Genomic DNA, 13,717 nt, shown 5'->3' with positions numbered 1-13,717 from the left:
ACCCACTGATAACTTGAATAGTATAACTCTAACCCCCTGGCTACATCTTTTGTATCCTTTCCTCTCCTCCAAGGAGACTGTGCATTCAGTGGCCTGCTCCACCTTTCCTCCCTCCCCCAGATAGACATAGACACACACACACACACACACACACACACACACACACACACACACACACACACACACACACACACACACACACACACACACACACACACACACACACACACACACACGCACACACACACACACACACACACACACACACACACACACACACACACACACACACACACACACACTCTTCCCTGCCATCTCTAGCAGCCATCCACACACAGACACACACACACACACACACACACACACACACACACACACACACACACACACACACCCTTCCCTGCCATCTCTAGCAGCCACCCAAGCCACTAATCGATCCAGTGTTTCCTAGACTGCAGTCAGGACTTTATCTCTACTATACTGTACCTGTCTAAGTGGAGTAAAAGGTCTGTGGGATACTCTTCATAACAACGTATCTTTAACACTGGATATTGAACTAGATACTATCTTAATCCCTCTATTATATTTTCCTAATAATGCCTTTTTCAATGTTGTATAGGAATTCTTACTATTTGTCATGAGTAGGGTTTTTTGTTCATGTTTTTTCATATTACAAATAAAAATGAAAAAACTTTTAAGAAAGCAAAGAAGAAGAAAAATGAAACAAATGAAGTACTTTCCTTGTAGCACAGATATTGGCTGGAGTGAGGCAAAGGGACAAACTTTATGTCATCATCTGAAGATGCCTTAATTTGGTGTCCAGTTATTGAAGGTATATTAGTATTTTAATTCAGAGCTAATTTCAAAGATCTATCCTTGTGGCAAATTCATCAAAAGAGTTTTATTTCAATTGCCAACGCTTTAATGTTATACTTTTGTATTATTTTCAGAACTAGATATACAGAGAAGAACTTTTCTTCTCTGATGCTTCCTCTACCTACAGAATATAGAGCTTCCAGTGTCTTCTGAATAAATTGTCCTCCTTCAGTTTAAAACCCACTACTAGACCTCTATATTCATCCACAGCACTATACCTTATTACTGCCCATACAACTGATGCATATGCTATGAGGTGTAGGTTAAAAACAGGATATAAAGACCTAGAGGATATGCTTAGATAAAAAAATGAACTTTTAAACACAAAAAAATGTGTAAATTGTACTGCAGCATTAGAATTTGTTGTGATATTGTTGTATGTGAAACCCCAGCCCTTCAGTCACTGGGAGCCATGCACTACCCTACTCTCAGTGGATTTCCAGAATTTCCAATGTATTCTCGACCAGGACATACAAGCAGCCAACATCAAAGGATATGCACCTGTAAACATTTGGTAATTCCTTTAGTAAATTTGGTACTTACATACTCCTGTTTTGCACAGCCAAACTTGTTTTACATTTTTGCTTTCCATTTCCTACTTTTTTTTTCCTTTGAGAGAGGAAGTTGTTGGCAGTATTGAGTGGTTAGAAGATTTTAGTTCCAAACTATGGTTACATTCCACTGTCTCTGTTTTTTTCTGCCAGCCGTTTAACAAACTGTATATTTTATGTTAAATAAAATTGCTAAAGAAGTTGTATTATGTTTTTTCTAGTTCACAGGACAATGAATTGCCTTCAATCCCCCTTGAAGATAGGGATGAGTTAGATGAAGATTTTTCTGAAGATATAACATTGGTTGCAAAACATGAACAAAAAAAAGAAAAACTATCATTCTCTACTGACAATAAGAGAGCTCAGTCATTTAAAGGCACAGCCCAGATTCCAAAGAGCAACACAGAAATGGTTAAGAGACTTGAGAGTGCCTTGGTGGATATTTTCCCAGAGAAGACTCTACATAACGTGAATACATTTTTCATTGTTTTCAACCAGAAGGTACAAGATTACTGCATAAACCCCCATGTAAAAGGTTCCTGCACGAGACTCTTTGAAGGAGCTCGTCAGCTCTTAAAAGCAGTACAAGAAATGCAGTACATTCCAAATCGCAAGACCAGGTCTCAAAAGGTGAGTCATTCTGTTTTTGCTAATGCTAAGTTGTGTAGTAGTTACTGCAATAGCTTTACAGCTCAGAAATGTAAAGTAAATAGAATGACCACCAATTATTATATAGTGTGAGACATTTTAAGAAACTTCTCTACAAATACTGTACCTACATCATGCTAAGTAGCATATACTGAAGTTATCAGGGAAATGAACATACTTAGCACTGCCATAACACAGTGTTCTATAGGAAACGAGAGGTGAGCTGTTCTTCTGCCAGTCACTTAGCTGGAATTACCCTTTACCAACTCATCAGTAGGGTATTAGTTAAAGTACGGTTAAAGAGTATAGCAGGGGGAAAAAAATTATTGATTAGGGCCTTCCTGGTAGAAGACCTCACTAGTACTAAGCCACAGATGTAGATCCCCACAGAAACCTGATAAGCAGTATTTGTACAGCCGGTGGACTCAGCTATTGAAATTATGCTATTAGCTTTTTGCTGGTCCTTTACAGACTTTTGAAGCTTATACATACAAATGCCATATTTATATGTGCACTTGTCTCTAAAAAGCCATTTGTGAATTTATGTATGTCTCAGCAGCATATATGGTTAACTGTTTTAATTCCAAGTACTGTAACTCTCATCTTTGGTGCTGTGAGACTATAATAAGGAATGCAGAAGAACGTATGGTATCTCTTTTGTTTCCTTTGAGGGTTCCTTTGACTCCAAGGTACATAACATTACAATTAGTATTTGCCATCAGCAGGAATGATCAGTCTCACACGTCACTTTTGCAAGTCTCATAATTCACCACTTTGATGTTAAAATCCCTCTTTATTTTTCACAGTTGCAAGACTTTCTCAGTGTCAGGTCTCACATTTGTGATAGAGAGTCAAACAGTGTTTTTTGTTTTCAACTGATATAATCTTTGGCATGCTTTCACTTGGTTGGATTGCCTGAGTGTTAGTCGTACTTGTTAGAGCAGAATAGTTCAAGGTGGCAGTTACTGGGAATATGTTCCTTACTTTGCAATAGAGTAAAACAGAAGGGCTCACATATTAATGATGTATGGGTGATTTGAGGTCAGTGCATCTCAGAGAAAGAACAAGACAGATGTTACATTGCATATCATGGATTTTTAATCCAGGCATAGTACAGAGACTGCACTCACTATGGAATTTAATAGCGTCTTCTAGTGAGAAATTGACATTATTTGATTTTGGCCATTTTATATCTCTCTTTCACATTCCACTTGCTTGACAGTGGGATCCTGCTGGATAACTCAAGGAACTATTATTAAATCCCAGGTGTCATCTTGTATGGTTTGCCTGATATCTTTCTGGAGATTCTTAGAGGGTGGTGTCCAGGGGTAATTCCTCCTCTTTGTATCCTTTCACCTGTGTTGTACCTCAGAGTTCAGCCTTCAGCCCATGTTGTTTGCTGTATGTATCCATCCATAAAAGATGACGTTGTTGGAAGAAAAGGATTGCACTATCATTGTCAAGCTTATGTGAAGCAGCTGTACCTCTCATTCTCTTAAAAATCTGTTTCAGCCTTAAACAAACTAGCTGCAGGTATGGAATGCAGCCACAACTAGATGATTAAAAATCAGATTAAGCTCTGTGTGCTCAAGACAAATGGCATGGTTATTCATGCAACTATACCCAAGTCCTACTCACCAGTTTTGTTCTCTTGTATTATCTACAGCAGTGACAAACTGGAATTTGCATCAAGTATGTGAAATCTAGGGGCAGATTTTAATGAATGTCTCACCTGTAAGGGCAAGTTGGCTATTGTTGTCAAATTCTTGTTTTTATCTGTGGAATCTCTCATCTATCAATTTCCTTAATTTTCTGAAGCTCTTTTGGTGGTGGTACATGGCTTGCTTTCTTCCAGACTTGGTTATTGTAATATTCTGTATCTAGAGCTTGCAGAATCAGAGCTTAACCAAATGCAATTTGATACAGACATTTGCAGATTAATTGTTGATTAGAAGTTTCAGTGTCAGCATCACACCAATTCTGCCATCTTCATTGGCTAGCAGTGTGGTCATGTATTTCCTGTAAAGCTTTGGTTCTCATTTGCCTGACCTTTCTAGAGTTGTGTCCCACCTGCTTTGTTAGAACTCCTGGCCTTGTATACAGCAGCTCTGCACTCTTCCACAATGGGGACTGCTGGTGGCTCAAAGGGTCTATTTTGACTCTTCTGGTGAATAATCCTTTTCCTATCAGGGGCCGTACCACTGGAATCTCTTCCCAAATTGGTTGATGATAACTTCAGTCCTCACCAGTTTTAAGCAATCCATTAAGTCTTACCCGTGTTACCTTAACCTTATGCATTGTATTTTATTTTTATTTTATTGCTTATCACTGTTTCTATAATCATTTTAAATAAAAGTATGTCTTGCCTCCCTCAATTAGTGCTTAAGTTATAAACACTTAAATCTGAATTTGAATAGTAGTTTCTTAAAATTCAAGGGATAACCCTAAAAGGAGGTATGCTAACAGAAAGGTAGATGAAAATGCTTGACAATGCAAAAAAAAATAATAAATAAATAAATAAATATAATTTTTGTAGTTTGTCTGCATTCAAACAACATTGAACATAGAACTAGCTGAACTTTTGCGCTGCTGGATTAGACAGCTTTAAATCTAGAGCTGCATGAACTTTTGTATTATTGGGTATACAGTGGAATTATTGGGACTTATTTGGTTTACTGACTCTTTTTAAACTCTTACTGGGCTTTTTAAGCCCATTATAGTAGACCTGCTAGGTTACAGAGCCTATGTGCTTGAAATGTTGACTGCTATGCATCTCCATAATCTATCGCCATACGATTATAAATGTACAGGGTATCCTAGAACTAGGAATTTGTGGAGACGAGGTAGTGTTTTTATAAAGGGTGGGATTACATGGATGTTTTGTCTATGGATAGTTTACATGGGCTTCTATGTGTTAGCAGACAGCTGGATTTCAATGATTTCTGATCTCCAGTAGATGTTCTATGTTTTATGCCTAAATGAGTTCCTTCGTTGACTTACATTTCTTTAAATTTCTAATCAGTAATCAACAAGATCTATTATCTGTTTGAGAACCCCACCAATACACCTCTTCAAATATTTGACATTCAGCACCTACTAAATGCACAAGTATCTTTAATACTGTATTAGTTTCCTTTATTTCATATGAATGTAATCTAATTAACAAATGTACATGTCATTGTTAATGTATTTTACTTAACGTCTATTCATGTACATTACTGAATGTCTGTTCAAATATGTTTGCAATATGGTGTAGCTTTTCTCCCTAGGCCTTTGCTGAAAAGGAGTTTTCACTAAACCCATTTGGGCAAGCCCAATAAAAAAAGCAAAGTAAAAATTAAATAAGTAGCATATACCTGTAAGGCTGTAGCTAAAGTTTTTTTTGTTTGGTTGTTTATTTAAGTTTTGATTTCTGGGTAGATCCTTTACATCCACAACCTGAGTCATTTGGCAATGTTGCCATATGGAATCACACAATAAATAAATAAGTTTCTAAAATGCATGGAAGTATACATATGATAGTACTTGAAGGTTATCTATGACAGCTAACAAAAAGTACAAATGAATGAGAACTTGTCATTTGTGTACAAATGTGTTTTTGTTTCTACATATTCTGTCAACTCTATACACTGACTGCCCAAGAATATGGGTATCTTTTAGTTAGAAAGGATTTTTCCCAGTATATAGGATTCCCTCATGCCAACAAAAACAAGATCATTGCATTTAAATATTAGAGAGCAAAGATGATGGCGCATTTATAGTTTTAATTCTTCAAAAAGTTTCCAGTTAAATCTTTCAGGTTGGAAGTGAGTCCCTGTATGTGAGTAATATATACATTTCTCTGCCAGGGTCAAACGTAGATATTGATGACATTTTTATTTAGGTAGGGTACGAAGCTCAAGGCCTGCTTCTTCTGTACGCAGCACAGAAGTGGAAAAATATCATGTGGTTGCAGTGGAGTTAAAAGAAGTTACAAATGTTTTTTACAAGTGGAGGTCCACTTAAGGACATGACTCTCCCCCGGATTTACGAAGCTCTTTATTGCATGCAGGATTAGTCTAAGAGCTATTTTTCGCAATATGGCCGATGTGTGATCTAGGAACAAGCTTCGGGGACGTGCATGTGAGCTCTTAGACTAATCCTGCACTGACCAAGCTCCTGCATGCAAATTACCCTCATTTGCAGGTGAAAACCATGCAAATGAGGGTAATTTGCGATCCAGGAAGCAGGCAGCTGTCCGTGCAGGATAAGTGCAGTCTACAGAAATGTACTCGGTTAGTAACCGAGTACAGTTCTGCAAACTACAAAACGGAGCTATGACAGCTCCAAATAAAGGCTGCATATCATTGAGGAAGCACGCCAATGTCCAAGTAGAAGGTCATTGGCATTGCAAACTGCTTAAAAAATAAAAAAAAAAAAACTTTTATTTATTTTTTTTGCCGTTCTCGGCTGTTTAAGCATGGGGCAGCGGCACGCAAATGGGATCGGGGAAAATAATAAAATAAACCTAAAATAAGCATTCTAACTAAAAGCAGTATTCTGCCATGCAAGTCACTGGCAGGCAGAAGACAACCTGGCCAGTGAGTAATGGTTGCTAAGGGGGGAGGCTCAGTGTGGGACATGTAACTATGCATTAGCAGGCAATCCTATGCAAATGAGGGGAAGGATAGAGAATCCCAGATTCCCTGTCAGTGCAAGTCTGCACCCAAGAGTGTAGAACTAGGAAAACCATGAGTGTAAGCCCTAGACATAGCTGGCATCAGAAGGGGGTGTGTCAGGCATGCTGTAAGCTAATTGGAGCACTGTGGCTCATGTTTGCCCTTAGCTAAGCTAAGCTAAGTCAGGAGGGGGGTGTCTAGGGATGTCCTGTCTTAAACCAAGAAAATCATGGTGTACACAGGTAGAGCAAGCCAAAATCCTGTAAAACGGGCTTACAGCATGTACGCATGTTTGCGCGGTGTGCACCAGCCATAAAAAAAAAACCAGGAAATAGCAGCTCCGTTCACATCTGAGTACTGTGCTTGCACGGTGCGCGCCCGGGCTTAAACAGGAAGGCAATAGGAAGGGAAAACAGCAGTAGGAAGGTAATCAAGGAGAACTAGCTTAGCTGACAGGTGAAATGTATCAGAATCAGCCAATTACACAGGCAGCAGACCAGCCCAGCCCAGCACACCACTGTAAACTGTGCAAACACCTTTCCCCCTTGTTTTTCCCAAAAACTCTTCACCATCGGTGTATACGAACAGGGAAATTTTACAAAACGAAAGCAAGAGAAGAAATGTTAGGGGCTGCTTTTGCTATCATAAACCAGCATGTGCAAGAGGCTGAGGGTAGTGAGGATGTGAATGCTGCTGAGCAACCCACAGTGAGGAGACAGAGAAGAGTGTACAGACCCAGGGTAACCTACCAAGGGATACATGAGCTGGAGATAGTGGAGCCCTATAGGGTGGACAGGAACCTCGTACAGCAAATTGTTGAGCTGTGCCGGCCACGCCTCACACACAGAACTAACAGAGGGAAACCCATCCCAGTGGATACCAAGGTATGTATAGGCCTCAGAATACTAGCTACAGGTACCTTCCAAAGCTAACTGGGGATATGATGAGGATTTCACAGGCATCAGCATCCAGAGTACTCTACCAGTTCCTGGATACCATGTCAGGACATGTCGGTGAGCACGTATATTTCCCCATTACCCGTGAGACATTGGCCAGCAATATGCGTCTCTTCCACCAAATAGAGATTACCTTGAGGTAGTGGGTGCAATAGACTGCACACACATATGCATCAAAGCACCACCTGGTGAGCGGGGTAGGGTCTACATCAACCACAAGGGCTTCCCCTCCATCAACTGCCAGGTCATGTGCGATGCCCAGGACATAATAATAAATGTGTGTGCTGGCTGCCCTGAAAGCTACCACGATTCCCACATCTGGCATCTGACGCAGCTGTACCAGAGATTTGCCAATGGGGACATCCCACACGGTCACCTAGTGGGGGATGCTGGATACGCACTGGAGCCATGGCTGATGACACCCATCAGAAATGCACACACACCCAAACAAGAACTCCATAATGAGGCACACGCACAAACACAAATCATAATAGAGCATGTGTTTGGGATGCTCAAGTCACGGTTCCAGTGCTTGGACACATCTGGTGGAGCCTTGCAGTACTCATCAACTACATGTACCTAAATTGTCCTTGAATGCACCATGCTACACAATATGATCCTGCAGAAACAGCTGCAGCAGGAACAGCATGGGGCAGGGCCACACAGCCCCCACCATTGCCAAGGCCTGCACAGGCACTGAGTGACTCGGAGGAGGAACAACCTGAGCCTGCCCCAGTAGGCAGAAGGAGGCATGCCCAGTATGCCCTGGCCTTGGCAAAGAGGCAATGCATAGCACATGCACTGACACAGTAGGGACCCAGGGAATGACACCTCTCTCTGATTCGCACATACAGTAAAAGGGATGCCAAACATGACACTACCTGTGCTCAATCATAGGTTCATAAGTAGGTACTAGGCTATCTGCCCGAGGGCATTTATAAGCCTAGCCAGAGTGTGTCAGCTTTCGCCGCCCCATTGATTAATTAACTGAGCCTCTGTCAAGAAGAGCCAATGAAGTGATCCCAAGGGTGTATTTTCTGTTACCCATCCACTCGTCAAGGTTTCTCTTGAAGAGTGTTAGTGAGGGGCTCTGCCTAATGTAGTTAGGAATTTTGTTCCAAAGCATGGGGAGTCTCTGTGACAGGAATCTATCCCTCCAGCATGTTATATTTATTGTTGTGGTGAGGTTTAGCTCACTAGAATGAGTGGCTCGCAGTGACTTGGATTTCTTTAGGTGGAGCATGTCCATCAATTCTGAGTTGGACATGGCTTTGTAAGTCAGGCAGAGATCACCTCTGAGTAAGCAATATGCCACTGAGTACAGCTGGAGTTTTTCCAGTCGGGCTGCATAGGTCATATGTTTGAGACCAGTAATACTCTTGGTGAGGTACACTTTTGTGGTCTTTCCAGCTGTTGGAAGTGTCTTGTGAGGTACATCCCAAACAGGGCATTGTACTCTATGATGGGTCTGATGAGTGATGAGTAGAGGGGCACTATAACCTCTTTATTTCTAGATGTGAACCCTTTAGTAATTAGATGGGCTACATAGAAGGATTTCCTAAGTACTTTGGCAATATGATTGTCAAAGGAGAGATTACTATCTACCTGGGTCCCCAGATCTCTTATTACCTCTTCTGTATTAAGGGGGCTGCCACCTATGTGGTAATTCATGGGTGTTTTGTTTTTCCCAAACGGGATGACTATGCATTTTTTGGCATTTAGCTTGAGACCATGACTTTGACACCAGGTGTCCGTCTCAGTAAGGCCCTTTTGGAGAATGTCTGTGTCAGCTGGTGAGTCAGTTATGGCTCCCAGTTTGCAGTCATCGGCGAACTTGGTTAGCCATAGTCCTCCTGTGTTTGCCTGTACTTCTGAGAAGTATATGCCGAACAGTAGGGGTCCCAGGACCGAGCCTTGTAGGACACCACTTGTGACTGGTTTAGAGTTGGACCTGGAGCAAGGTATTCTTACCATGTGAGTTCTGTCTGTAAGCCAGTTGGCAACCCATCTCGTGACTTAGGGGTTTATGTTCAGGCTGGTGAGTTTTTCTATAATTCCCAAGTTAGGAATGGTGTCAAAAGCCTTGGCGAGGTCAGGGTAGACTGTGTGAACTACCTTCCCCTCATCTATGGCCTTGGTGATTGTCTCGAAGAAGTCAACCAGGTTTAGTAGGCATGATCTGCCCTTAGCAAAGCCAAACTGGGTCGGGTCAAGTGTTTGGAGGTTCCCAATGTTTTTGTTAATGGGTTCCATGATGATGCACTCCATAACCTTGCAGACCAGGCTAGTCAGACTTATGGGGCGATAGTTACCAGGGTCAGTTGTGGCCCCTCCTTTGTGGAATGGAATAAATGTTGCTGTGCACCATTCTGTGGGTACGTAGCCTGTGGAGAGGCTGAGGTTGAACAGTGTGTTTAGGTGGGGGGTTAGTTCATTCTGTAGTTTGTGCAAGAAGCTGTGCTTTTGGCTTTTGAAAGGGTTGTTTTCACCTGTGCACCTGTGATTTCCAGGACACTATACTTTTCCAGTATTATTGTGGGCCCTTTTGGGGGTGAGAGGGGGGTGATGTTTGCACTGAATCTATCTACCAGGATGTTGGCAATATTAGTGAGTTCAGTATATTTTGTGCTATTTTGCACTAGCTCAGAGCATCTGCGAGTTGCCACTTAGATTCTTGACATAGCTAAAAAAGGCTTTGTGGTTATCTTTTGAATCCTTGGCTATTTTTCTTTCAAAGTTAGCCTTGGAGGATTTTATGAGGGACCTTAGTTTCTTACTGATACTGATCAGGGATGTCTTTCCTTCCTGGGATTTGCTTTTTTTCTGAACTAATTTCCTCCTTCTATTGTATAGCCTGTTTATGGCAAGGTTCCACCAGACTGGTTTCCTTCTCTTAGGGGAGTGAGTCTTGGTTTTGCTAGGGATGACACGATCCATGCATCCTTATAGGTGCTCATAGGGTGCATTTGTAAAGGTTTCTGCATCTTGGACAGCATTATCCTTTAGCATGGGGGCTGTGAAACTTAACACCTCTGTCTTAAGTAAGGTGAAGTTTGCTTTAGAAAAGTTTTTTACTGTGGTTTTCTTAGTAGGGGGTGGTGGTGGGGTGTGGATATCCAGAGTGATTAATTTATGGTCTGATCTAACCAGTGATGGGTTGACCTCTGGTGTGGAACACCTGTCGCCCATGTTGGTGATGACCAGGTCCAATATGTTTACACCTTTGGTAGGGGAGTTTACCAGCTGTTCCAGGGCATTTGAGTTGATAAATTCCAGGAAGTGTTGGACCTGGGAGTTTTGTACTTGAGTAGTTTTCCCAGTTAACGGTAGGGTAATTAAAATTGCCCAATATCAGGATGTTCGGTAGGACCTTCATGTTTTCCAGTGTCTCCAGAAAAGCGGAGTGGTGGTCTTGGGTCATGGAGGGTGATCTGTAGCAGGCCACAATTTGCATTGCAGATTTGCCTGATGTTAGTTGCACATGGATGATCTTGGAGGTATCATGCTGAGCCACTAACCTGGAGGTGTAGGTATCCTTGATAAATATGGATACATCCCCCCCTTTTGTGTTTCGGTCCATGTTCTGTGGCCGAAATGTGTGGTATGAGTTGTAGCCCGGTAGTGCTGGGGTGCTCTGTGGAACCTTGAACTAGGTTTCAGTTACTGCACAAATGTCAACGTTCTCCATACTGAGGAGTGCTGCGAGCGCATGCATTTTGAGATTTAAACACCTGGTGTTGAGTAGCATAACCCTCATTTTTTTATTTGTGCTGTTTACAGAGGTGGGTTTGACTTTTGAGCCTTGCCTAAAAAAGGCACTATGGGGGCAGCAAGAGCCTTGGCCAGTAGTAAAATGCCTAGGGGTGACAGGTGCAAGCTGTCTTTTGCGAGGCAATAAGGCCTGTCGAGCATGTCATCCCAGGCTGACAGACACTGGATCCCCTTTGAATGACACCAGAAGCTTAGCCAGTTGTTGAAATTGATCATTTTTTTCTTTATACTGCGGTGTCATTCTTGGTGAGGGCAGGATGCTACTCAGGGTCAGGGTCATACCCACCTGGGCTACATGATCAGAGAGCTCTTCCATGTCTCTTTTCATGTAGTCCAGAGAGGTACGTCTCAGGTCATTCACACCAACATGAACAATGACAGAGTCATATTTGTACTTGTTCTGGAATGACCTGAGTGTTTGTGTTATGTGGCGGATTCTGGCTCGCGACCATGTATAGGGAGTGCACTATGTGCATCTGACATAGGCTGCCCTGCAGCACCATCCCTCAATACTGGGACACCCACAAGATAAGTGACTCACACATGCCAGTTCAGGGGGGGGGTCACATACCCAACAACAGTTACAGCCAGCAGGATAGGTGTAGACAAACACAGACAAATGCTGTACTATGGCCTCTGAATGAGCCCTATGGGTAACCCCTCCCCAGGCCTACACAGACAGACTACAGCAGGCCAAGCAGTTGGATGTAAGTTGTGAAGTCTAGGAAGTCAGAAACTAATATGTAGGTAATTAAAGCTAAGATCTGTAGTACACTGGTATGCTGCACGATAGGTAAGACTACAGACTGAAATGGAGTACCTGACATACCAGTATAGACCTAGCAAATGTGTACAAGTGTCAGGTGTGCCCCCCCATCCTACGTACATTTATAGTAACAGTCAGGTGTGCCCCCCACTCCCTGTGTAGAAATGTAGAAGTAGTCAGGTGTGCCCTCCCCCCACCCTACATCAAAATATAGTAACAGTCAGGTGTGCCACCCAATCCTGTGAGGAAATGTAGAAATAGTCAGGTGTGCCCTCCCCCATCCTACATAGAAATATAGTAACAGTCAGTTGTGCCCCCCAATCCTGTGTAGAAAAATAGACAGGTGTGCCCCCCCATCCTACATAGAAATATTGTAACAGTCAGGTGTGGCCCCCCAAACCTGTGTAGAAATGTAGAAACAGTCAGGTGCCGCCACCCCCCCATTCTATGCAGAAATGTAGCAACAGTCAATGCCAAATGACCGATGGATACCCTGCAGACACAGCATGCTACCTGTCAGTGTACAACACAAAGGTCAGCACCACAGTACAAACTACCTGGACTTGATCCACACATGCAATACAAATGGCCATACTGGGCATGCTCACACACTTAAACACATGAAGGCCACATCTGCAAACACCAGTGGACCAGACATATCTGGCAGTCACAGTTCTTAGTACAAACACATGACAGTATGCGCCACTCCTGCCTGCACACACACTGGATAGGAATACAGTCATATATGTAAGGACAACACACTATAATAAGCCAAAGGTAGAAGGACATAGATGTGTGGAAGAGGGTGACCATGACAGAGTCATCCGGGCCTGTCACACCCAGCACACATCCAAAGGGCCCCAAACACCTGAGGTGCAGATGCCACTCACTGCAGTTACTAGCCACCAGTATCTGTCAGCATGCCAGACTATGTGGTGCAGTATCTGTCAGCATGACAGACTATGTGGTGTATGTGCTAGCTGTGCCTCATGACTATACAAGGAAGTAGTTATCTAGTAGCTGTATACATGTACCCATGACATATGACCCGTGTGTGCCTGCATGTGGCATGTCAACCCCTACATGAGTGGGTTATAGCCCATGTACACACCACCCTCCCCATAGCAGTATTATGACTAGCCTGCTGAGGTCATCCAATGTGAAATACACCTTTGGGAGAGCTGTAGTTCAGTAATCTCCATGGCGCTTCCCATAACTGCATACTGCTGTAGTAATAAACTAGTTAGGTAGTAGTTCTAACCCCAGACTTGGCAATTTTGTGCGTCTGTCTGTCTCTGACTGTGTAGAGATAAATGCTTTTTAAGCTACTCACACTCCGTACAATTCATATATTCAGCTTTGGCAAGGCTGCTGATGTCACTCACCTAGAAATACACCTCTGGGAAAAATCTTAGCCCAGTAATCTCTGTAGTGCATCCTGTAACTGCATACTGCTGTAGTGTGATAAAGTAGTTAGTTAGGTGTTCTAAC

At 42.5% G+C, this 13,717-nt stretch overlaps 1 protein-coding gene across 3 annotated transcripts in view; it reads left to right on the top strand.

Moving 5' to 3' along the window:
* The window catches only part of LOC122796695, a 634,527-nt gene that overhangs the window by 543,758 nt on the left and 77,052 nt on the right, over window positions 1-13,717 (top strand). For all 3 annotated transcript variants that reach the window (XM_044065385.1, XM_044065384.1, XM_044065386.1), the window contains one exon: window positions 1,649-2,057. In XM_044065385.1, the coding sequence (XP_043921320.1) occupies window positions 1,649-2,057 (409 nt within the window). The remainder of the gene's footprint in view (window positions 1-1,648; window positions 2,058-13,717) is intronic.

The sequence above is a fragment of the Protopterus annectens genome, chromosome 3.part0 (assembly GCF_019279795.1).
Source record: "Protopterus annectens isolate FY-2018-M chromosome 3.part0, PAN1.0, whole genome shotgun sequence".
In the NCBI taxonomy this organism is placed as follows: domain Eukaryota; kingdom Metazoa; phylum Chordata; order Ceratodontiformes; family Protopteridae; genus Protopterus; species Protopterus annectens.
This window is presented reverse-complemented; position numbering and strand designations above follow the sequence as displayed.